General features: G+C 52.7%; 8 protein-coding genes across 8 annotated transcripts; 3 read left to right on the top strand and 5 right to left on the bottom strand.

Annotated features, from left to right (window-relative positions):
* Positions 1 to 239: 239 nt before the first annotated feature.
* Positions 240 to 2,417, bottom strand: ALTATR162_LOCUS3988 (uncharacterized protein; the record flags this gene model as incomplete). Its single annotated transcript, XM_043311598.1, has 1 exon — positions 240 to 2,417. One exon carries the CDS (start codon positions 2,415 to 2,417, stop codon positions 240 to 242), a length of 2,178 nt encoding a protein of 725 aa, XP_043167533.1.
* Positions 2,418 to 2,761: 344 nt separating this feature from the next.
* On the bottom strand, positions 2,762 to 4,032 carry ALTATR162_LOCUS3987 (uncharacterized protein; the record flags this gene model as incomplete). The annotated part of the gene is made up of 2 exons (XM_043311597.1): positions 2,762 to 3,592; positions 3,676 to 4,032. 2 exons carry the CDS (start codon positions 4,030 to 4,032, stop codon positions 2,762 to 2,764), a joined length of 1,188 nt encoding a protein of 395 aa, XP_043167532.1.
* A 288-nt stretch (positions 4,033 to 4,320) lies between these two features.
* ALTATR162_LOCUS3986 (uncharacterized protein) lies at positions 4,321 to 6,234 on the bottom strand (the record flags this gene model as incomplete). Its single annotated transcript, XM_043311596.1, has 3 exons — positions 4,321 to 5,419; positions 5,469 to 5,757; positions 5,820 to 6,234. The coding sequence occupies 3 exons, from the start codon at positions 6,232 to 6,234 to the stop codon at positions 4,321 to 4,323; spliced, it is 1,803 nt and encodes a 600-aa protein (XP_043167531.1).
* Positions 6,235 to 6,766: 532 nt separating this feature from the next.
* On the top strand, positions 6,767 to 8,399 carry ALTATR162_LOCUS3985 (uncharacterized protein; the record flags this gene model as incomplete). The annotated part of the gene is made up of 5 exons (XM_043311595.1): positions 6,767 to 6,814; positions 6,879 to 6,897; positions 6,956 to 7,112; positions 7,159 to 8,137; positions 8,187 to 8,399. The coding sequence occupies 5 exons, from the start codon at positions 6,767 to 6,769 to the stop codon at positions 8,397 to 8,399; spliced, it is 1,416 nt and encodes a 471-aa protein (XP_043167530.1).
* Positions 8,400 to 8,895: 496 nt separating this feature from the next.
* ALTATR162_LOCUS3984 (uncharacterized protein) lies at positions 8,896 to 11,862 on the top strand (the record flags this gene model as incomplete). Its single annotated transcript, XM_043311594.1, has 2 exons — positions 8,896 to 9,468; positions 9,514 to 11,862. The coding sequence occupies 2 exons, from the start codon at positions 8,896 to 8,898 to the stop codon at positions 11,860 to 11,862; spliced, it is 2,922 nt and encodes a 973-aa protein (XP_043167529.1).
* A 163-nt stretch (positions 11,863 to 12,025) lies between these two features.
* ALTATR162_LOCUS3983 (uncharacterized protein) lies at positions 12,026 to 13,043 on the bottom strand (the record flags this gene model as incomplete). The annotated part of the gene is made up of 2 exons (XM_043311593.1): positions 12,026 to 12,953; positions 13,009 to 13,043. The coding sequence occupies 2 exons, from the start codon at positions 13,041 to 13,043 to the stop codon at positions 12,026 to 12,028; spliced, it is 963 nt and encodes a 320-aa protein (XP_043167528.1).
* Positions 13,044 to 13,663: 620 nt separating this feature from the next.
* On the bottom strand, positions 13,664 to 14,625 carry ALTATR162_LOCUS3982 (uncharacterized protein; the record flags this gene model as incomplete). Its single annotated transcript, XM_043311592.1, has 2 exons — positions 13,664 to 14,152; positions 14,200 to 14,625. 2 exons carry the CDS (start codon positions 14,623 to 14,625, stop codon positions 13,664 to 13,666), a joined length of 915 nt encoding a protein of 304 aa, XP_043167527.1.
* Positions 14,626 to 14,799: 174 nt separating this feature from the next.
* Positions 14,800 to 17,890, top strand: ALTATR162_LOCUS3981 (uncharacterized protein; the record flags this gene model as incomplete). Its single annotated transcript, XM_043311591.1, has 6 exons — positions 14,800 to 15,331; positions 15,396 to 15,511; positions 15,562 to 15,580; positions 16,644 to 16,852; positions 17,385 to 17,525; positions 17,771 to 17,890. The coding sequence occupies 6 exons, from the start codon at positions 14,800 to 14,802 to the stop codon at positions 17,888 to 17,890; spliced, it is 1,137 nt and encodes a 378-aa protein (XP_043167526.1).
* Positions 17,891 to 22,387: the final 4,497 nt, after the last annotated feature.

Here is a 22,387-nt window from a genome sequence, read left to right as displayed (position 1 = left end):
TGAGCCGTAACCTGGGGAAAGCTTTCACATGAACGAAGAGCGTGTACATTGGATTTATATACTATACTAAAGTTGCAGCTATTCGCATGTGCTTGAACATTTTTTTTGATGTCCTTGCAACGCCTGTTTCTATTATAGAATTATCGCAAGAGCGTCTTGAAACAGTCCCCTCTACAGTCCCCATAGCTAATGTACAGAATCTTGACCGAAACTCTTTCCAGAACCACATTAGTCTCAGATCACGACTGAGTATCTTTGAAATCACCAGTATGTGTCTTCGCCGCCTTTTCTGCCCCATACCCTGGTGCCACTTTGCCCGGCAGACCCTTGACAAACCCACCAATGTCTAAGCCCTGCATTTTCTGCTGCGTAACCTGCATCCAACTCTGCTCTTGCTTCTTTTGCACAGCCTGCTCCAACTCCTCTTTTTCCTTCTCTTCGTTACCTTCTCCTTTGCTTCCTTCGTTCTTCTTCCGCTCATCCTCTTCCTGTTTCTTCTCCTTCGCTAGATCAGCCTCAGCGCGCTCCACCTCCTCGATATCAACGTCTTCGAAGCCAATCTTGCGGAGAATGGAGCCCGTGATGAAGCGGTATTGGAGATGACCGTCCACAATGTCGCTGACATCGACGTTCTGTATTCCGTGCACGCCAACAACGGGTTGCAGGCCTGCGACGCCGAGCTGCATGGATGAGGTGCGGTAGAGGAAGCCGAGGATGTAGTCTGATTTGGAGAAAACGTTGACGCAGCGACCGCTCACTACAGAGCGCATGCGTCGCCAGTCGGCAGCATCAGAGGGGCATGGGGCGCCAACAAGGACCACGTTTTCGATGAGGCCAAAAGCTTTACGCTGAGCGAGTGTCTGAAGGCAGGAATAGATGACGCGTGCACCGAGAGAATAGCCCACAAGGGTGACCGGCCGTTCACCTTGAACCTTGTTGATCAGTGCTTCAGCGAGAACCTCACCAGCCTTCTCGGAACGATACTTGGCAACCGAAAATGGGTTGTCGAGCATAGTGGCAATCTTGAGCAAGCCTAGCGGCCACAGTGCAGCCGTCATCGCAGCAAAGACAGTCTGCTCAATGATCTTCTTCTTTGCATAACCCCAAGCAGCACTAGTCATAAATGTCTCGAGACTGTGTCCAAGCTTAAGAAGCGCCTCAAGCTCCCAACGAAGTGCAAAACCTTCTGTTCCCTTGCTGATGTATCTCCATGGCTTTGATACCTCCTCAGGGCTGCGCAGCCAACCAGAGATAGCAATCGCGACGCGGAGACGGCGAGACTCGTTGTCTTGGTGCCGCGGGTCTTGGGTACGATGAATTGGGATGAAGGCAAAGTCTTCGACCTGTCGAGCGTAATCATCCATAGCGCGCCCCGTCATCTTCGCACCGTAAGCGCCAAACAGCCCACCTACAAGGACAGAAGAACCAGCCAGAGTACCTAGATACCCCGCGGCTGCTGTAGCACCTAGACCAATGCCTCCCATCACACTTCCAACACCCGCCGCAAGAAGTGGTGCAGCGAGACCACCAGTGACACCAATGAGCGCGGCACCAGCAACGCCAGCGAGGCCAACCTTCCATTTTCGAGCGGCTTGTGATTTCTCGGCAGCTTGCTTGGTCTCTTCGTCAGCATTTAGTTGTTGAGATGCTGCCTCTAGAAGACCTTGGGCGACAGTCTCCTCATCTTTCTTCAGGACGGCTCTACTCAGCCCGAGAGAACTTGTGAGATAGAGAATCAGGACGCGAGAATGTGCTGAGTAGTGCTCCAGACTGAGCAGTATAAGCACGAGCGAGTGTAGTATAAGGGCTCGCTTGCTTTCTTCCAGCTGAGTGAGGGCGTTGGAAACGGGCGGATAGAGGTCCTTGAACATCTTGTCCTCGTCCTCGTCCTTCCCGTCAAGCTTCTTGATGCTCTTGAGGCCAGTCTCGGACTTCTTCGCGATTTGTTCAACCTTATCGCCTTCGACCTGACGTGTCTGCTCCTTGGCCTTTTCTTTCGAATTGACCACCTCCCCAATTCTGCTGATGACGTTGCCTCGCCACCCATCGAAGTACTTCAACATTTCCTTCTTCAACTCTTGCACTTCAGGTTGCGCGAGCTCTTTTCTTGCATCTTCTTCGCGTGCTTCCCTCTCTTTCTTTATCTTGTCTTCCTTGGCAACGTCGACATCGTCGAGGTTGGAGGGTGCGTCTTGTAGTACTTCTTCTTCCGATTTGGCAGTCTCTGAATCGATTGGAAATTCTTCAGCAGTGAAGGTGTCGACCAAGGACTGTCGCATAGATGCCGTGATAGTGGCTATCAAGAAAGTCAAATCCGCGCATTGGTCTGCATCGAGAAGTGTAGTGAGTGACGTCTCGTCCTTGTCCTCCGACTTGGAATGACCCAAGGACGTCAACTTGGAGGCCCAACCAGACATGATAGTAGGTCGAAGAAGGCTTTGAAGTTGGCGTAGTGATTGCGCAGCGGAGAGATCTACTTCGCAGGGTAAGATGTTGCTGTTTGAGTATGACGTACGTGGGGCAAGGGCTACGAATAGTCCATTGTCATACTAACGTCGAAGACCCAGGCGCACTGCCAAGCAGTGTGAACTGGCGTTCTTGAGTTCTTCGACTATTCAATATTATTTCATGTAGCTTCATAGGACATGACAAGGCTTCATCTTACGACAAGAACTCGGCACCCATGCGCAGTAGTGTTTTGATCTTATTATGCACTCGCGCAAAACTCGATTGGTTTTATTTCTCCGATCCAATTATCACCTCACGAACCAACTCTGCTAGTAGGTATTGGCGGTGCACCCCTTCCTCCCACTGGGAAGTTCCTTGCACTCAAAAAGACACCTTTAACAGCCCGGATGTCGTTCTTCAGCACCTCCATCTGATCATTCTGCCCGTTGCCACCTTGACCAGACCAATTAAAGGTAGACCCGTATCGGCCCATGCTAGGGTAGTATTGGTTCTGGTAGTCCATCTCGGTCAGATATGTCGTCAAATCAGACACCTTCGTCCTCAGTGCATCCCGCGATTTGCCGTCGTTTGCGCGATTCGTTTCGAGCTCTTCGAGATGTGATTTTATGATCTTGAGACGGTTTTGCTGCGCTGTCACGGTGGGGTGGGGGTCTGCAGCGGAGGCGGACGGTCGGCGGGAGAGGTTGGGCGTGGTTTGGGTGCCGTAGTCGCGATGGTAAAGCTCAGTAGGGTCAGAGTCGGCCTCTGAGACGTCATCTGCAACGTCTGTGATTGCCTTGACTTTGCTAGCAGGATCGACCGATACTGCCTTCCCCAGTCTTGAGTTCAACTCCTTCAGCTGTTCTTGGGTATGCGATGCAAAATCGTGCCTCGATTCGGCAAGGCTGTGTGTCATGGGCGCAATGATGTACTTTGAAAGTCCATATATGCTTGCCATCAGGCCTCCTGTCACGTATGCGGTTGTCACGAGGCGCTGGGTGGTTATGAGCGGTGGTGGCTTTTCGGTGTTCGCAAGGAACTCTGGGTAGGTAACGATTGGGGGTATTTCGCGTGGTGGAGGTGGTGGTGTGGCTTCGCATGTCTGAAATGTTGCTTCTTGTACATCTGCGGGCTTTGGCGGCGTCTATGGATGTTAATGTCATTCCTCTGCGATGCTATCGACAGCCTGGGCTCCATGCGCTTCGACCGTGGAGGTTGCAAACTCACCGTTGACCACGCTCGCCCCGCAACTTCCTCGAGCTCTGCATGAGTATCCTCTTGTGGCTCTGTGCCCAGCAGAGCCTCGATGTCCTCAGTGTTTACGCCCTTTGACTGCAAGAATGCGACCTTCTTCTCCCGCGGCGCATCGCGGATTATTTCGTCCTCAAGGAAGCGAGATGCTCGGTCTAGCAGCTCTGAGCCTTGAGATGGTTGCTCTTCCCTGTCGTCTCTTTCAAGGTCGTCTTCAGTTGGTGTTGGCGCTTCGACAGCGTGCTGCGCGTGTGCTTCTTCGGGCTCTGGGGCCGCTGCAGCGTTATCGGCCGAGGCGCGTTGCCATTCAGGTATTGCAGGTTTGCCAGACATGGTATATGAGATGGGGGAGTCGCTTTGAAGAGGATGTCAGCTGTAGTAGACGCGAAATGAATGTCTGCACACTATCGAACGTGATGATGGATTGCTCGGGAAAGATGGCTGGACCGAGGCAAGAGCCCCAGATTCCGCCTTTCCCCTTTAGTCAGACATTCGAGCATCATTACCATGTCCTGCTCCTGGTCTTCACACTTAAGCCTTTATCGATCTTATCGCTCTAAATCTGGCCGTAACACATGGAGCATTATGGTTCACTCTTGAACAATATTCTGTATTCTTGGCTTAAAATTGCGTCTCAGTACTTCCCTCGCCCATACTCTTGCTGCCCGAGCTGCCACTCTGTATCGCTCCCAAAATGCCATCAATGTATCCTGCGCCAGACCATTTCTGGTGCGTAAGCACATCGCATCCCAGTTCCTTTTCTCTTGCCTGCACCAACTTTACATATGCAAGCATGCCTTCATCCTTGAATGCCCTGCTAAGTTCGCATGTGATCGTCGCAGTAGAGTGTACTCCAGCAAGCGAAATGAGCTGGAACACGAAACCGTGTTTCGCCAGATCCCAGACAAAAGACTTTAGTGCTTCTTCCGAGAAGCCCTGGCCCATCCAGTTGAAGCTAGGAGACAGATTGTATACGAACTTCTTGCCAGGGTGCACTGCACGAATCTCACCGGCGAACCTAGCTGCTTCTTGGACGTTCGGGTCACCGGTTTCGACCCAGAGCAGATCTGCGTATGGAGCGTATTCTTTGCCGCGCTTTGTTGCAGCAGCGACACCAGCTTTGTAGTGGTAAAAGCCTTCGCGGGTACGGGGGATGTCCCAGTTGAAGTAAACGGGTGTTTTGGTGTACTTGTCCGCTACTTTTCGTCGCTTCAGAAGAGAGTAGTCAGGGTTCTGCTTGACCTCATTGAGGTATGAGTTGATGGTCGATTGAGATGCACTCTCCTTTTCAAGGTGCTGGACCACAGCCTCGTCGAAGGTTACAAGCTTGTGCTTCTTCACCCACGCTGCCTCGTATTGGTCAATCTCTTTGCCTGGTGCGCCAGCCGCCTCCATGTTCTGCAATGTCTCGGCCAGCGGCTCAGTGTCTTCTGTAACACCCTTGATGAACTCGTGATCTCGCACGTCAACGGCGCTTGAGATCAGCTTGCCACTCTCCGAGTCAGTGCGTGCAATGACAAGGTTCTCGCAACCCATCATGTCCCACTGGAATCTTGCAGCTACCAGGCGGTTGATGTGGTCACCAACTGGTACGAGAACTTTCCCTGCAAGATGTCCGCACTTCTTGCCGCCGTGGAGTTGGTCTTCGAAATGAACACCCGCAGCTCCATTCTCAGCAAAGAGCTTTGCCAACTTGATGACTGCAGAAAGACCTCCGTGGCTGCGACAAGTTAGCTCTCTGGTTGAACTTAAAAGTCGTCTCCACATACCCGGTGTCGCCATCAGCAATAATTGGCCGCATGTAGTCCAGGTAAGGTGTCTTTGCCCGTTCTTCTGAGCTCATCTTCCTCCTGGCATCCCAACTCTTACGGTCATGTAGCTGCTGTGCCTTGAACAGACGCTGCACTTGGTTCGGTACGGTATTGTAAGGGTAGTCGCCAAAGTCGGCCGAGACTTCGTTCGTGGTTGTCAAGACTGAGGAGCAAGCCCATCCGGAGACATAGAGGACTTCTTGGTTCGCAGCTTGTTGGGACATTTGAATGGGGTCAATTGCGCCCACTGGGGGATTGAAAACATATGATCAGCCATTGTACTATCTATGCAGACTAGGATAAACGCACTGGTGTGTACTGGCTCGCCCTTGGCCGCCCTCTCCTCCAGGAGGTTGAACAGCTTCCGCGCCATCAATGAGCTGGGATATGACTGCTGGAGCGCGCCCCGCTTGCTCACGACATCCTCCGCAGAGTATGGGCGCTTGATGCCTTTGTACCGTGGTGACGCCCACCAGTCCTTCACGGCTTGTACCTGCTCCTCGAAGAGCGCATCTTCCGCCTGACCCGCTTTCGAAGCTTCAGGGAGCAGCTGAAAGGAATCGCCAGGGAGTGCTGTCGATACTGGGGGGTCTACATTCTTGAGTGTCGAGCTCGACATGCGACACGCGGTGGTAGAGAGTGGGCGTAAGAGTTGTGGTGTTCGGCTCGCTATTCTCGACGATCGGCTCTGGCGCGCAACTGAGCGCGATACTGCTCGGAACATTTTAGGTGTATGTGTATGGAGAGACTACAGCCAGCAGAATTTCGCTCTGTATCTTGGTAGGATGGCGACGAGAGCTAGTCAGTAGTCATCTACGGAAAAATATCCGCAAGTCGGAGAGAACTCGGGGTTGATGTTTGCCACAAGCGCCTTTGTGTATTTACATCCAATTGTCTCTTTTGCATGCAATTAGCGAAGTCAGCAGCCGTGTTGCGTGAAAAAAGTGAGTTCTGCGTCATGTTTGCGGTAACGCTTCTCCAGGGTTCCCCATCACCGACGTCACTACCGAGGTATGTAGCCCTTGTCTAGCCGTCCAACTACCCCTCGGTTCATCATCCAACGTTGCACTCGCATTAACGGACCATGCGTGCCTGGTGGATTGGAGTGCATTGCCGAAAGTTGCCGTCAACATTTCTTTGCTTGTTAGTCGTGAAGTTTGTAACGCCATCATCGTGAACTACTTGTTGTGTTCTACATTCCATGTGTTGAAGAGTGCAATTACTATTCCCCGCATCTACCCCACGTAAACCCAGCTATGGCTTTGAGTGCACGATCAGCTACCAGAGCTCTTCGGGCTGCCAAGGTAAGCTCCAAAAAATAATGCGACAGCATATGCAAGTCTTGGAGAACTGACAGGAGCTTTACAGGCGCGCCCTTTTGTCTCCGGTATGCAATTGGGTCATCCAATTCACGCGTCATGGTCCTAACGTGTTATTTGTTGCAGTACAAGCATGTAGCTACTCCTCCTCCTCAGAGCCGGACCTCAAGGAAACATTCAAGAAGGTCCTGCCTGCAAAGCGTGAACTCCTGAAGAAGGTCAAGGCACATGCCGACAAGAAGCTCGGTGATGTCAAGGTGGAGAATGCCCTGGGTGGCATGAGGTATGAAACCCAAACGGATATTAGACACGATCTGACAGAACTGAAGAGGCCTCAAGGCCATGGTCTGGGAAGGATCAGTGCTTGATGCGAACGAGGGCATCCGATTCCACGGCAAAACCATCAAGGATTGTCAAAAGGTGCTACCCAAGGGCACTTCTGGCACTGAGATGCTTCCCGAGGCCATGTTCTGGCTGCTTCTCACAGGCGAAGTGCCTTCAGTATCACAGACTCGCGCATTATCGCGAGAACTCGCCGAGAAGGGTAGTATTCCCAAGTTCGTCGAGAAGATGCTAGACGACTTCCCCAAAGACCTTCACCCGATGACACAGTTCGCATGCGCTGTCTCAGCACTAAACTACGAGTCCAAGTTCGCAAAAGCCTACGAAAAGGGTATCAACAAGGCCGACTACTGGGAGCCTACCTTTGATGACTGCATCAGCCTGCTCGCGAAACTGCCTACCATCGCCGCGAAGATTTACCAAAACGCATACCGTGGCGGAGGCGCTCTCCCGAACGAGATCGATCTGAACCAAGATTGGTCATACAACTTTGCTGCCATGCTGGGTAAGCCAGGCAAGGAGAACGAGGGTTTCCAAGACCTTCTCCGCTTGTACCTTGCTCTGCATGGTGACCACGAGGGTGGTAACGTCTCTGCGCACGCAACACACTTGGTCGGATCTGCGCTCAGTGATCCTTTCTTGAGCTACAGTGCTGGTCTCCAGGGTCTCGCAGGACCCTTGCACGGCCTGGCTGCGCAAGAAGTGCTGCGTTTCATCCTCGACATGCAGAAGGTCGTAGGTGAGAAGTTTACCGAGAAGGACGTCAATGAGTACCTCTGGAGTGTACTCAAGTCTGGACGTGTCATTCCTGGTTACGGTCACGCTGTGCTCAGGAAGCCTGACCCGCGATTCGAAGCTCTCATGGACTTCGCAAATGCCCGACCCGAGATCGCAGCAAACCCCGTATACCAGTTGGTCAAGAAGAACTCTGAAGTTGCGCCGGATGTACTCAAGGAGCACGGAAAGGTGAGATGTGGCATGTCCAGCACGTCCAGTCACTGCTAACACATTGTAGACCAAGAACCCCTTCCCCAACGTCGACTCGTCCTCCGGTGTCCTCTTCCACCACTACGGCTTCAAGGAGACTCTCTACTACACTGCGACCTTCGGTGTCAGCCGTGGTCTGGGCCCGCTCGCACAGCTGATCTGGGACAGGGCATTGGGTCTGCCTATCGAGCGTCCCAAGTCCATCAACCTTCAGGGTATACTGGACCAGGTCGGCGCATAAGCGTCGAAGTCGTGGGTCTATGACGAGGGAGTTTGAGAAGCCAATGAGTAGTTTCGTATCAAACAAACTGAATCATCGGGAAAAATAGCAATAAATCTAAACATGCTAGGCAAACAAGTTGACAATGGTTCTGTGAGGCTTCGAAGTTGCGCAATCGGAAGACCCATCTAGGCGGGAGATCTGCGTCTAGTCAGGGACACGACGCCATCGCGGCTCAAGTAAGCCCGATGAAACCTCCATCTCGAACCACGACACTGGCTGTGTTCCCTGTGCTTTCTGTCCTACAGAACCGTTGCTTTCCTCTCCACACATCATCTATTGCTTCTTCGTGACTGCCGACTTCTTGTCTGTGAGATAGCAGACACGCTTCAATGCCAGCCTCAACATAATAGAGCTTCACGCTCGCGCCGTCACAGATAGCCGCGCCGATCGAGCCATATACCACGTCGTCCATACCCACCCCTCTCTCCGCCTTGAAGCAGACTTGCGACCAAACATGGCGCCTTACGAAGCCCACGAAATGCGTCGTGGCAAGTACGCGAGAATCGATGAGCCCGTCGACGATGTCGAAACCCCGACGCGCTTCTCCTCCGAATCCACCGGCACACTAGAAGATCTCGAAGAACACGACCCACTCGCGTTCGATAGCAAGATCCGGCGCAAAAAGAGCGCTGGTGATCTTAAGGTCCGGAAGGCGTCGTATAGAGACTCCGAGTCTGCGACACCATTCCCTACGCAGCAAAGGAAAGCGCGATGCGCACCAGGGAGGTGCTGCTGCTGGCTGCTGGTGTTTGTCGCCGCCACCGTCTTGATACTTGCGTCTGGAGGCATATGGGCATACAAGGTCTCAGTGCCCGAAGATGGACTGAGTCCGCCGTGGTATCCTTCGCCAAAAGGTGGCACCGACAAGGCATGGGAGGATAGCTACAAGAGGGCTGCGGAACTGGTAAAGCAGATGACGCTACCTGAGAAGGTCAACATCACAACGGGAACTGGCTGGAGCATGGATCTCTGCGTCGGCCAGACCGGACGGGTAGACAGGTTGAAGTTTCCCAGTTTGTGTCTACAGGTACGTACAATTGACATGTGGGTACGACTATACTAAGGTATCTAGGATGGCCCACTGGGTATTCGATTCGCCGACAACATCACCGCGTTCCCTGCCGGCATTACTACCGGCGCAACATGGTCCAAGGAACTCATGTACCTACGCGGAAAGGCACACGGAAAAGAAGCACGACTCAAGGGCGTCAATGTCCTGCTGGGTCCCGCCATGGGGCCTCTTGGAAGAATGCCAGCTGGTGGTCGGAATTGGGAAGGTTTTGGATCAGATCCAGTTCTACAAGGCATCGGAGCCGCGCAAACTATCAAGGGTATCCAGGATGAGGGTGTCATGGCTACCGCCAAGCATTATGTTGGCAACGAACAAGAGCACTTTAGGCAGGCATGGGAATGGGGCCTTCCGAACGCCATCTCGAGTAACATTGACGACCGCACACTGCACGAGATCTACGCATGGCCTTTCGCTGACTCTGTCAAAGCTGGGGTGACTAGTGTTATGTGTTCGTACAACCAGGTCAACTCCAGCTACGCCTGTCAAAATTCCAAGCTACTGAACGGAGTTTTGAAAGACGAGCTCGGTTTCCAGGGATTTATTCAGAGTGACTGGCTCGCGCAACGTTCAGGTGTGGCCAGCGCTCTTGCGGGCTTGGATATGACGATGCCAGGAGATGGCCTAAGATGGGCCAAGGGCAACAGCTTGTGGGGTCCTGAGCTCACTCGAGCGGTCCTTAATGGCAGCGTGCCCATTGATCGTGTCGACGATATGGTCACTCGCATCGTGGCATCATGGTATCAAGTCGGTCAGGACAAGTGGGAAATCGACGGACCGAACTTTTCTTCCTGGACCAATGATCGGGTGGGCAAGCTTCATGAGGGCAGCCCATCGAACCACAAGATGGGCGTTGTAAACCAGTACGTCAACGCGCAAGGAGAAGGAAAAGAGGCCCACAGCCACCTAGTACGTCGTGTCGCAGCCGAAGGCACTGTCTTGGTGAAGAACGAGGGCAAGATGCTACCTCTGGACCGCAAGGGCTGGAAGACTGGCGGCAAAGCCAAGACAAAGTTCCGCGTTGGTGTCTTTGGCGAAGATGCACGTCTTCCTCATGAGGGAATAAATCACTGCTCTGATCAAAGTTGCAACGAAGGAACACTAGCGTCTGGATGGGGTTCTGGCGCGGTGAACTTTTCGTACCTTGTAGAGCCCATGTCTGCTATTCGAAACGCGTTCGACAACGAGACTGTATACGTCACTGACTGGCTGGAGAACAAGCTTCCTGCTCAGAAGGAGATCCTCGTAAATCAGGATCTCTGCATTGTCTTCGCCAACTCCGACGCTGGCGAGGGCTACGAGCATTACGGAAGCATTCGTGGTGACAGGAATGACCTTAACCTGCAAAAAGGCGGCGACAAGCTGATTCAAGATGTCGCTAAAGACTGCGGAGAAGGCATGGGTGACGTCGTAGTTGTCATCCACAATGTTGGACCTGTCATCCTGGAGAATTTCATCGACATCATGAACGTCAGAGCCGTCATCATTGCCAACCTACCCGGAACCGAGTCCGGTAACGCAATCGTAGACGTGCTCTTTGGCGACGTCAATCCATCTGGGCGTTTACCCTACACCATCGCCAAGAAGGAAGACGACTACGGTCCAGGCAGCAAGATCAAGTATCTTCCTAGCCCATCCGACGGTTTGGCGCCTCAGCAGAACTTCTCAGAGGGTCTCTACATCGACTACCGCCACTTCGACAAACAGAACATCACCCCACGATTCGAGTTTGGCTATGGTCTTTCGTACACAGATTTCAAGCTGTCTTCCCTCTTAATCGAGGAAAAGGGCCCTAAAACACCTCTTCCCAAGCCGCGACCTGATGGCTTGACACCACCAAGTTACTCTACAGACCTACCAGATCCCAAGTCTGTGCTATTTCCTGAAGGGTTCAAGCAGGTGGAGCGATATATCTACCCATGGCTAGACTCTACAAAAGGCATCAAGCAGTCTGAGCCAATGACTCCCGCAGCGCCATCTCCCCTCAGCGAAGCAGGCGGTGGCCCAGGCGGTAACCCCGATCTCTACACCACGCTCTTGACCGTATCAGCATCACTAGAGAACGCTGGACCCGTGGATGGCTCATCAGTAGTCCAACTATACATTGCTTTCCCACAAAACTACAAGGATCATGAGACAAGCGAGCCTGTTGACTTTCCCGTCCGTGTGCTGCGAGGGTTTGAGAAGATCCATCTAGAGAAGAATGCAGGGAAGCTTGTGCAGTTCGAGGTGACGAGAAGAGATTTGAGTTATTGGGACGTCAAGAGGCAGAACTGGGTGCTTCCTAATGGCGAGTTTGGTATTGGTGTAGGGTTCTCAAGCAGAGACTTGCCGTTGGAAGGCAAGTGGTGAGGCGGTATCATATGGATAGAGGCGTAACTGGTTTAATGTTGGTGTTCCGTTTGTGTTGTTTATCGATATCCCATATACACATTCTATCGCTAACTTTGATTTTACTATCGCTTGTACTGCACCGCTTTCAGGGTTCCCGCAACTACGTCTTCTCTAAACAAGCTTACAGCTCACTCTTTCCTACATCGGCTTGCCCTTCAATCGGTCTCCGGCCTCTGGCAAACAAGATCGTGCGCCACAGTTTCTTGCCAGCAAACTCCATGTAATTCCTCTCCTTCATCGTTTTGACGTCAACATCCACGAATCCGGCTTCAGTGAAAAATTGCTTTACGCCTTCGATAGTGAAGTGCGGGACTACGATAGAAGCTTCCATCTTTTTGCGAAACTCAGGCGTGCTGTCACCGATGTCGTGCTTTTGCTCAGCGTTATGGTGGTGCTGATGCCCATGATGGTGGTGACTGTGCGAGTTGGAAGCCTTCTCCTCGCCATGACTGTGATGATGTCCATGCCCTCCATGATCATGACCATGCTTATGATCGTGCACAGCGTGATTCCCCTCACTCCCCTCGATCGGCTTCCCATCCTCGCCAGCCAACAAATCTCCTCCCTCCAAAAAATCATTGATGACCAATACACCACCTGGCCTCAACCTCTCCTTCAACTGACTAGCAGCAAATACCACATCCTCGAAGTGGTGGAACCCAAATCCCACAGTCGCAAGATCAAAGTTCCAGAATTCTGGTCCTGACAGCGGTTCTGGCACAGGGTCAGATTTGATGAACAAGTCGCCCACCACGGCGCTGACAACATCTTCAGAGATTCCGGCGTCGCGGGCACGCGTGTTGTATGTATCGACCATCTTGGGTGATATGTCGATACCCTGGGTTTTGGTGACGTAGGGCCCGAAGACACGTGTCATGAGGCCTGTTCCGCACGCATAGTCCAGAAGACGGACTTGACTGGCTTCTGTGTTGGATCCTGTGTTGGTGAAGGGGATACCTACCCAGGTTAGGTCAGAGCGGAGGGCGTCGGCGACTCGGTCGTTGACGACTTTGAACCAAGGCTTGGAGTCGTAGGAGTCAGATATGGCACTGCGAGATGTTTAGGACATGTGTATTTGATAAGTTAGAAAAGGGTATAGCGTACTCGAAATACCGACGGTTGGCCTCTGCGTAGCTCATCTTGGATGGTGGGTAGATCTTAGGAGACTGAGGGGTTATTCGAGAAATTTGGTAGAGATTGTGTAGTCTTGGTGAGGATACGAGATGTTTTGAAACTGAGGAACTATGAGCAATTGGAAATTTGTAGACGATTCAATGTCCCTTTTGTGTGTTGAAAGAGGCTATGAGGATGGAATTAAAGTCGCCGATCTGGCTCGGAGACATATGTACGCTAAGCCTCTATTGGTCGAGCATCACTTATTGGATGCACAGGATGCTACACAATATGTACGGACTTAGCAACGATGTAGCAAAGAAGTAGCCATACAGGACTATCGGCAATTTATGTAGAGGTGCGCAATCCTTCGAGTATCGCTTGTTTTGCTTCTAAGGTGTGAACACAAGTTGCCGGAGACATTCTAGTATGGCTCCACCAAGGCGCAGAGAAGCCTCCGTTGACCGCGACCTCGAATTCGCCGTCATGCTTGATAGTAAATGAGTCATGCCAGGCGGTGCCTAAGAGGAACCTTAGCTATCAAGGAAATACAGTGGTTTACATCGGCCTTCTCGGCTTGCATTGTTGCCACGTATCGAAGATGCTTTCTATTGTCGTTGCGCCTACATATTCGTGTAGTGTAGTATCAAGAGAGTATCCCTTCCATGCTGCCTACATCTGCTTCTGTCAACGGATTGATGTTGCCTCCAGAGTTCTGACTCTGCAAAGCTTGTTGTCGCGCAAGCCCTTCTTCTCTCTTTCGCCGCTTCCTGGCGTCTGCATCTTCCCAACCTGGCTTGGATCCGTTCGAAAGCTTCGGTTTGTAAGTTTCCAAGAGGGCCTGGCGAAACCGGCTTATGCGATCGAGATTGATTTTGAAGCGCTCGTTGGCAATGTTGACCAATGTTCGCAGATACCGTTGGTCTACCAGAGCAATGTTACTCCCACCGCCTTCTCGATAGCCGATAATAGAATCGAATGAATACCCAGCTGACCGGACTGCCACCATAGGATTCGACTCTCCCGTGTTCGCCGATCCTAGGCTCACAGCGCCGCTCTCGCGGAATCCGGCAGTCAAGGCAGCAGTGAGAACCATTTGGGCATGGTCCATTGATGCACTCAGGACGTGGAGTATCTATGCCCCGTCAGAGTCTGCAGAAGTGCTGTAATAACCAAGATTACCATGGGTTCAAACTTGAGATGAATGTATCGGCAGGAAACACTAGGTGTTTCCTCCCCAGTCTCAATCTTCTGCAAGCCAAATTCTGACATGAGATCATGATTCCCTTCTACACGCTCAACTGGCGTATGTGAAATGAACAGCCATGCACCCCCACCACCTTTGCCTCCCGGACCAGCACGTGACTCTTCTCCTTCAAGCGCGGAATCTGATGCTTCGGTGTCTGCTTTACGCCCTTCTAAAAACACACTAATGCGTCCCGAGCAGCTGCTTGTTGTGACTAGACCTTGGAGCTTGTTAATCTCGCCGATTAGGTCTCGAATAGGCGCATCAACGGAGCCTTTTGGCGATAGATCGTGGTACTCGCCATCTGGAGCATCGAGTTGTTCCAGGATCTTTTGCTTGCGTGCTTCGAAGCGAGTCGGCATGTCCGTCGTGCTCTGTGGCTGTGTGAGAAACTCGTGACAACGCGCCATATTTTCGCGTTCAAGTGCGTCATCAATGGTCTGTGCGCACAGTCCCTTCCAAACAACCACGTAGACATCTGCAGTCGCAACCAGGTATTCCGCTTATCGGTTCCGCGAACCCGCTAAATCGACATCATGCCACGTAAAGCTACCAAAAGTGCCAGTGCCTCGGCTTCCAGGAGCTCTTCCAAACGTCCCGCACCGGAGGTTCCAGCAAGGCAGTCTAAAAGAGCACGGGCTACGGTTAGGAAATCTTACGTCGAGCCTGAAAGCGACTCGGATAATGAGGGGGATAAATCGAAGAAAGTTTCACTATCCAAAGATGACGATGATGAGGGCGTAGCCTCCGACTACAAGGAACAAAGCGACAAGGATCCATCGTCGGAATCTGAGCCTGACGAAACTGCCAGTGACGATGACAATGAGATCAAGCAGGCAACTCTGAGAGGACGCACCACCAAGAACCTTCCTATACACAAAAAGGCTGCTGAAGAGAAAGAGCTTTGGAAACCCGGAGCGAAGCTCGCACCAGGAACGCAACTGGTTATCAAGAAGCCGAAGGCCCGGGATGCAGGCGACACGCCATACTTGGATCACACGATCCATCCAAACACGATGTTATTCCTCAAGGACCTAGCGGCTAATAACGACCGCCAGTGGCTGAAGCGTATGTAACCTTTGTTATGCTTCATGTCATGAGGCGCCACCGGACTGCCCGCTAATATCAACAGTCCATGATCCTGATTTTAGAGTTTCGTTTCAGGACTTCACCACGTTTACGGAGAAGGTATCAGAGAAGATCATTGAGGCCGATGAGACCATCCCTGAACTACCGGTCAAAGACGTCGTAAGTGTGAACGACTGGGTTGGCACAAGTGACACTGCTAACGAGCATAGATTTACCGAATTTACAGAGGTGAGCCTGAAGCATGGCTGTAGTTGGACTGCGCTCACAATCCAAGACATTCGATTCTCGAAAGACCCTACCCCATACAAGGTGAGAAAACATTTCGACTTTTAAATGGGAGAGTAGGGCTATACGTTTGAAACCGTATATCGAGGTGTAGAGGCACAAGATGCAACGTTACGCATCTAATTGTCACTTTACGCAACCTTGCCTGCGCCTCGAAAGATGCCTTCATAACTATGCTCTGTCATGACAGAGGTTCAAAGCAGGCTAATCTGATCTAGACTTACTTTTCTGCGGCTTGGTCAAGGACTGTGAGTTACGTCTATGCAGCAGTCTACGCGAGCGACAAACTGACTCCGGACCTAATTTTAAGGGACGCAAAGGGCCTTACGCTCACTACTACATTCAGGTGCAACCCAATGGTGGGAGCTTTGTAGGTATGTTTAATTCTCTTCCTCTCTCGCGTGTGCGCAGACGCTCTAGCCACGAAATGTCGCAAAACCCCGAGTGAAGCGAGGCGCAACCTCGTGTCCGCCGCGGTTCTTCTTTCGATCCAATGCGCATAAAGTACGCATGTATGCCCGGTGGCCGCCACCATAAGATCAAGGACGGGCCGAGACCTTGCGGCTTTTCTCCTCGTGTAGCCGAGCCTCGCACTCCATACTGTATTTTGCCGTAGCACGACCGCTATGCTATAGATGACAACGAATTGTCATTAGTGTGATTGGCGACCCTCGCCAGCGCTGAACACCATGGCTATGCCTGGGACATGGATGTTCAATATACCCCGCTGCTGGACTTATGTTCCTATCCGCGGTCGGATAGCGTAGCGTAGCATCACAGCTCCAGTGTTATACTGTGGGGTATTTCTGGGAGGGTGTATCGGATCGTTTCGAGGTTCGGTCGTGTGTACTTCGGTGTCGTCGGGACGATACTTGTCTAATGCACGCCAGTGCATAGTCGTCTTGCCTACGCAGATAGCAACACATTCAACGGCGCGATAACATCTCTAGCGCTGTATAACCATCATTGCGATTATACTCTTACAGACACACGCTGACTTTGGAAGGTGGTGGCTTCTGGCAGCCGGACGCGACAACCCTCGCGAAACTTCGACGTGACATCGACCGCAAACCGCACAGGATCAAGGCGGTTCTGACTGACCCTGGCATTCGGGAGGCATTCCTCGATGGTATTAAGGATGACGAGAAGAAAGCTGTCAAGGCTTTCACGAGTCTGTCGATGAATCAGTCGAATGCTCTGAAGCGTAATCCGAAGGTGAGTCCCCTCAGTTTTACCTTTCCTTTTCAGAGGCCATTGTAGCAAACGATAGTCCTTGTATTACCAAGCAGGAAGATGCCTGTGGCGCGTCTCACATACGAAATTCTCTGTGAGGATAAAACAATTCCTGGATGGTCCCGCGACAGATTTGGCGGGATCGGGTGTCCTCCGCAGCCTGGCACAGATCAACTCCAAAACTAGCCCGGGAACTTCCCGCCTACAAGGATGCATTTCTATGAAACTCTTCCGCTACACCATCTTGCCAACGGCACACGACAACGATAACATGCAACTAAGCTTCAGTCTTCGTACTGGAAAGTTGTGCGTTACAACAGTGTGCCGTCCAGCAAAATAGAATTTCAAATTGCCCCGCACTCAACAAGTCAAGCTGAGTTTGAGTTGTTGTAGCTAGCACGCTTTCAACGGGCGGGGGTCTCTGCTGGTAGCAGCGTCACTGCCTGGTTGCGGAGTTTCCTATGAACAACCTTCAGTCTCACTGGGCTTGTTCAAGTTTGCTGACAGCTCTCAGGGATATGACCATGATCACAAGGATATTGAACTCCTGCGGCTCCGCAATTTCACCATGGGGCGAAAGCTTGCAGACGACGAGGTCGTCGGTATTGGAGGTCTGGAGCGCGTGAGTGAGCTCGTAGCCAGTATGGTGCCTTTCGTAAGTCTAACGTCTCGTATTCTTGACATTGATGGTATAACGCTTTCATTGGACACTCTAAGATAAGAGCGGCGGCAACTTGTTAGGGACGTGCCTGTACATCGCAAGCCATGGGGTGACTATAGTGCCGGCCAGTCGTGTGTTGGCACTGCAGTCACCCGCCCATCATGGCATCGTCCAGATGTGGAGAACCCAGAGTAATCTTGCTAAGGCGTTGCACATGAAGCCGCTAACGACAATGGCAGATCACCTATCTTAACAGCATCGCGATGCCCGACAATGACACGTCAGACTCGAGCGACGGCGATGGAAGCGATGCCGAGCCCAACAATGACAGCAGCGCTGCAGAGGATGACGAGGCTTGATGAAGGCAATTTCAACAACGCATGCTCGGGGCGCGGTTCTTCCAGCCGAAGTCATTTGGATGCATACATTGGTGGAGCGTGGAGGAGTGGGCCGCACAAGCGCGAAGCCCGCCAATAGACGCCTGTGTAACCCTGCGGCAGTGGCGCTGACTGGCTGGTCCAGGCGAAAGGCCCAAGTCATCCTGCATTAGTGTTGTTCGCCCGTTCAGATTGCTCGGGTAGAAAGTCTTGGCAGCAGCGCTAGTCGGTCATGTGACCCTAGTGCTTGCGTAGGACCGAGATATGCAGGACTAAAATTTAGCAGATCCTAATAGGAAAAGCCTCTCTACGACCCTGGTCCCAGTTCTTTCGCTCAAACGCGGGCCTGCCGTCTTTCCTTAGCGGCTCCTGCTTGGCTCCAGCGAGCCAGGGGAGGCAGCGCACATTGCTCACTTTTCGCTCGTCTTCGATGATGACCCAGTATGCATGGCTGACCGCATCGACGCCAAAGTCTCGTCGATGACAGTGCAGAAACTAGGTGTACAGCCATCGCTTCGTATAATCGCCCGGTCGTCACCTGCCCTCTGCGCAATGTCCCTTTGGGCACTGTGACATGCTGCACACCAGCACGTTGCGTTAGGCTTTAGCCACGGCCCGGGGCGCACTTGTTGTCCGTCTGGGATGCATGGGTTTCCGCCCTAAACGCGTCTGATCAAGGCCAGCTCAGCGGCATCTCATGACGATAGCTTCAACGAATCTTTACCGGCGCCGTGAGTCACTGGCGGTTAGTTGCTGCATCGCTGAGCGTCATGCACCCACGGGAAGCGGAAAGTCGAGCGGCTTACACTATTTGGTCACATTTGACGTGGTGTAAGCATGACGCCAGCAGCTCCAACACGAAACCTTGAGAATCGCAATGCTAACTTTGCCGAGTCTAAATACTTCGTTTCAACTAAGCTGTGAAGCTTTTGGAAGTTTAGCAAGTCATCAAAAGGCGGTGTGTTTGTAAGGCAGCTCGTCGTGCCCTTCAATCCCACCGTCCCTCACACCGATGAGCCGCTGATATTTCGTTCTTCCGCGAATTAGCACGCTTCGGGCTGATCCATCGACCCGCAATGGCTTGCGTCCGCTTATCCACCCCTTCCGCGTCTCTCATGATATTTACCGGCGTTTGTGACACAGCTGGATCCTGCAAAGCCAGAACGTGTCGCCTTACCCTTTTAGGCCCTCCCGACGTGTTCAGTAAGGCGAATATACACGGCGGTTTGCCCGAAGGTGAGGCGGACGGACGCTGCGGTACAGGACGGAGGTAGAATACCGCTTATCCGAGAGGATGTCGTCCCTCATACGACTACTGCAAGGACGGAGCTTCTGTGTTGAACCATCAGCATGATGCGGTACTGCGGCGCATCAACAGCATCAACAGCATGTAAAAGAATGCGTGCTCACCGATGCATAGCCATCACCAGACTGACCGCGCCTCTATCGCACCAGCACACCTTGACAGATCGGTGAGTGTTGTTTGTTTTGTAATGGCCGCGGATGCGTTGTGAAAGCATTGTCTGCGTTCTTTCTGCCTGTCAGACACTAGAACGGCGGCACAGACTGCGATTCGTCTTGGAGGCTTGACGATATCTTCCCGCCCGATATGTCTGCATTTGGATTTACGTGCAGATGACTGTGCACGAACCGCGGCACAAGAGACATGGCCGCTTGCACTGCTTATGGTGACACAAAAGGGCAGCCTCCACAATCTCCAGCGATGCTATGCATATTGCGGGAAGGCTCCGGTGACACAAACTTCGTTAATCTAAATATCAACGGGACACTCGCGGGAATTCCACATCTCGTCCCGGGCCGCTCACACACATGGTACCAATTGAGCATCTCCAAGTTGCCAACTCGCTGTTTCGCGATGTCCATGAACACTACCATGTCTAAACATTGCCTACGCTCCATGTCGCAGTGGTGATGAACGTTACGCGGCTATTTCCTTGGTGAATCGACTGAGGCGGCTGAAGATCACATCCAGAACAGACCCCGGTTGATCTACCCCACAATCCGTTCACTTGGTGTAACCGTCATCAGCGGCATCCAACGGCACTTTGCAATGCGTGCAACACAAGGCTGCTGACATTCATTTATTGTCATTGTAACAGCTTGCTCCATGGGCCGATTCTTCCAGGCCGACTGAACTCCAGACGAATGACTGCATCGGTCCTCATTTATCGTGGGCTCGTGACTGACTCAAAGGTCAGAATGCGGTGTGGCAAACAATCAAATTACAACCAGAATCAAATGCGATTGGTTGCAACCGGTCAGCCCGCTTGATACAGTTCCAATAAGTGAAGAGGGTACCGTGTCCGGAACGACGGCTTTGACCGGTTCAAACACGTCTTGTGACCAAGGCAAGGTTTTTTTTGCTCTAGCATGGCACGATAGGATTTACCCGTCGAGCAGCAGATGCAAGGCACATGCCAGCTGGAAAGCTGAGATTTGCCCAAGTGAGTTGAATACTAGGCATGGGACGTGCTGATTGGTTGATTAAATTTGACCGAGACCTGGACGGTGGAAAACCAAGCACGAGATTCTGCGGGCCGTCCGCCCCAATCTCAAGGCAAAGGACGGAGTGTTTTGGCATGTGTGGATAGTCACGAACTACTGCTGACGATTCTTTGTTGAAAATGTCGGCGTCGTCACCTATATGCAGCCAGTTGAAGATAGGCCGGCGAGATGCCGAGGCTGAATACGCCCTGGGCGTTTCGCGATTCTCCATGCTACTGTGCCTACATCCGCACAAGTCCGAGATTCGTCACCAGGCGGGCGGTCATCCGGCACCGCCACTACCAAAGACGACTTTGACAAGTGCCGTTGACTTGTGTGTACCGTCTGTCTCGAGAGTCATGGAGGCGTCGAATCAAGGGCGCGAAGGGGCGGTTTGCCATGGGCACCAGTTCACAAGCCTACGCCGGCGCAAGGGATGAACGGTTTGCCAAATAGTGGATGCCAGATTGAGAGGCGTGATTCGAGGACGAAAGTGGGCTGGGTCGCATGCCACCCGTCTTACACGAAGCAATAGCAGCTGAGGATGAGGAAGTCGGTACATTTTTCTCCCACACGCAAGACTGGCCAGAATTGGCTCTATTACCAACCAGCTTGTGGATTGGAGGCAAAGTGCTGATGCTGCTGCTGCTGCTGCTGCTTTGAACGAACGGTTCTCCCGGCGCAAGACATCGGCTTTCCCGTACACTGCCCCGCGAAGGAGTGCCTGAAGTCGCCGAGACGCACCGGCATGTCCTTGACTAGCGAGCAGAGGCACTCACGTCACAGTTGTCCGAGCAAAGGTGGTTGCCGAAGAGTTAAACACCAACAGTCAGACAGGGATGTTGCCGTCCTTGTCGAGCAAAGTGGCCGACGCCCCGAATTGATCAGCCCTATCAGACATGGCAGCAAATGAAAAAGACGGCAGGCCGCGTCGCGGTCTTCGAGGAAAGGCACATTTGTGATCCCTGCTTGATGGTGGATCTTGATGCGGGAGGCCACAAACAGTCGTCACTTGGGACGAGGATTGTCGAGAGCCGTCACGACGCATGTGTAAGAAGAAAAGCATAGCAGTAGAATGGCAGCAGGCTTCGCAGCAGGTCGCCGGCAAGAGGAGGCACGGTACGACCAAGCTGACCGGATGCAGGCGCGTACCGTGGTTCGTGAGCTGTCGAATGCGCGAGCTATGGGCTTGGCAAAGGAAGCGACACGAGGGACGCAGAGACGGGCCGTAGACGATTCAAGAGCCCGAGGTGGTTCCATGAGTCGAGGCGACTGTGCCACCTGGGACGCATGCGAGCTGCAGACGACGGGTAGGCTCTCGCACAAGCGCGGTGCAGCCAGCGCAGAGTTTGGCAGCAAGCGCAGGCGGGCTTAACAATGACATGACGGATGATGTAACCCTTGGGCTTCTAGAGTATTTACTGCGGCGCCGTGTATGTAATTAAAGGCTCGTAGATCACAGCGCGACGGGAGTCCCCGAGGTCTTGGCGAGTCACACATCTCAAGCAAGCTGCCGGCCCGCAGCAGCATCATGCACATGGGTGGTAGACAAGGTATGGAGAGTGGCCATGGTCATGGGCGTGGCCGTGGTCCATGTCATGGGCGCCGTCATAATACACTTGCCAAACAGCAAGGGGGGGCGTGGCTCGTAGTCTGGGTGCGACGAGGTAGGGGCGCCTCGTATGTGTGCGTGTGTGTGTGTAGCTGTAGCTCGTCTACGCGGGTGGTTGTGGGCTGCACGTCGTGCTGCAAGTGAGGGTGCCGCATGGCATTTAGCGCGTTTGGCGGACCGTCGCCGTCGTCGCTGCATGGGGCCGACAGGGCTAAAAACGCCATGCCAGTAGAAGCGGCGAGAAGGTTGAGTTCGGGCACGCGGTGGGTAGTAATAGCGGCCGCTCCAACCTGAATCTCCTTTTTCGCTTCCACGCTCTTGGGTCCCGTCTCCTCCACGCGCTTCGAGAAGGCTTTCACTCC

Source organism: Alternaria atra (genome assembly GCF_907166805.1).
Source record: "Alternaria atra isolate CS162 genome assembly, contig: 23, whole genome shotgun sequence".
Taxonomy (NCBI): Eukaryota; Fungi; Ascomycota; class Dothideomycetes; order Pleosporales; family Pleosporaceae; genus Alternaria; species Alternaria atra.
The sequence above is the reverse complement of the archived record's forward strand: the minus strand, read 5'-3'. Positions and strand labels throughout refer to the sequence as shown.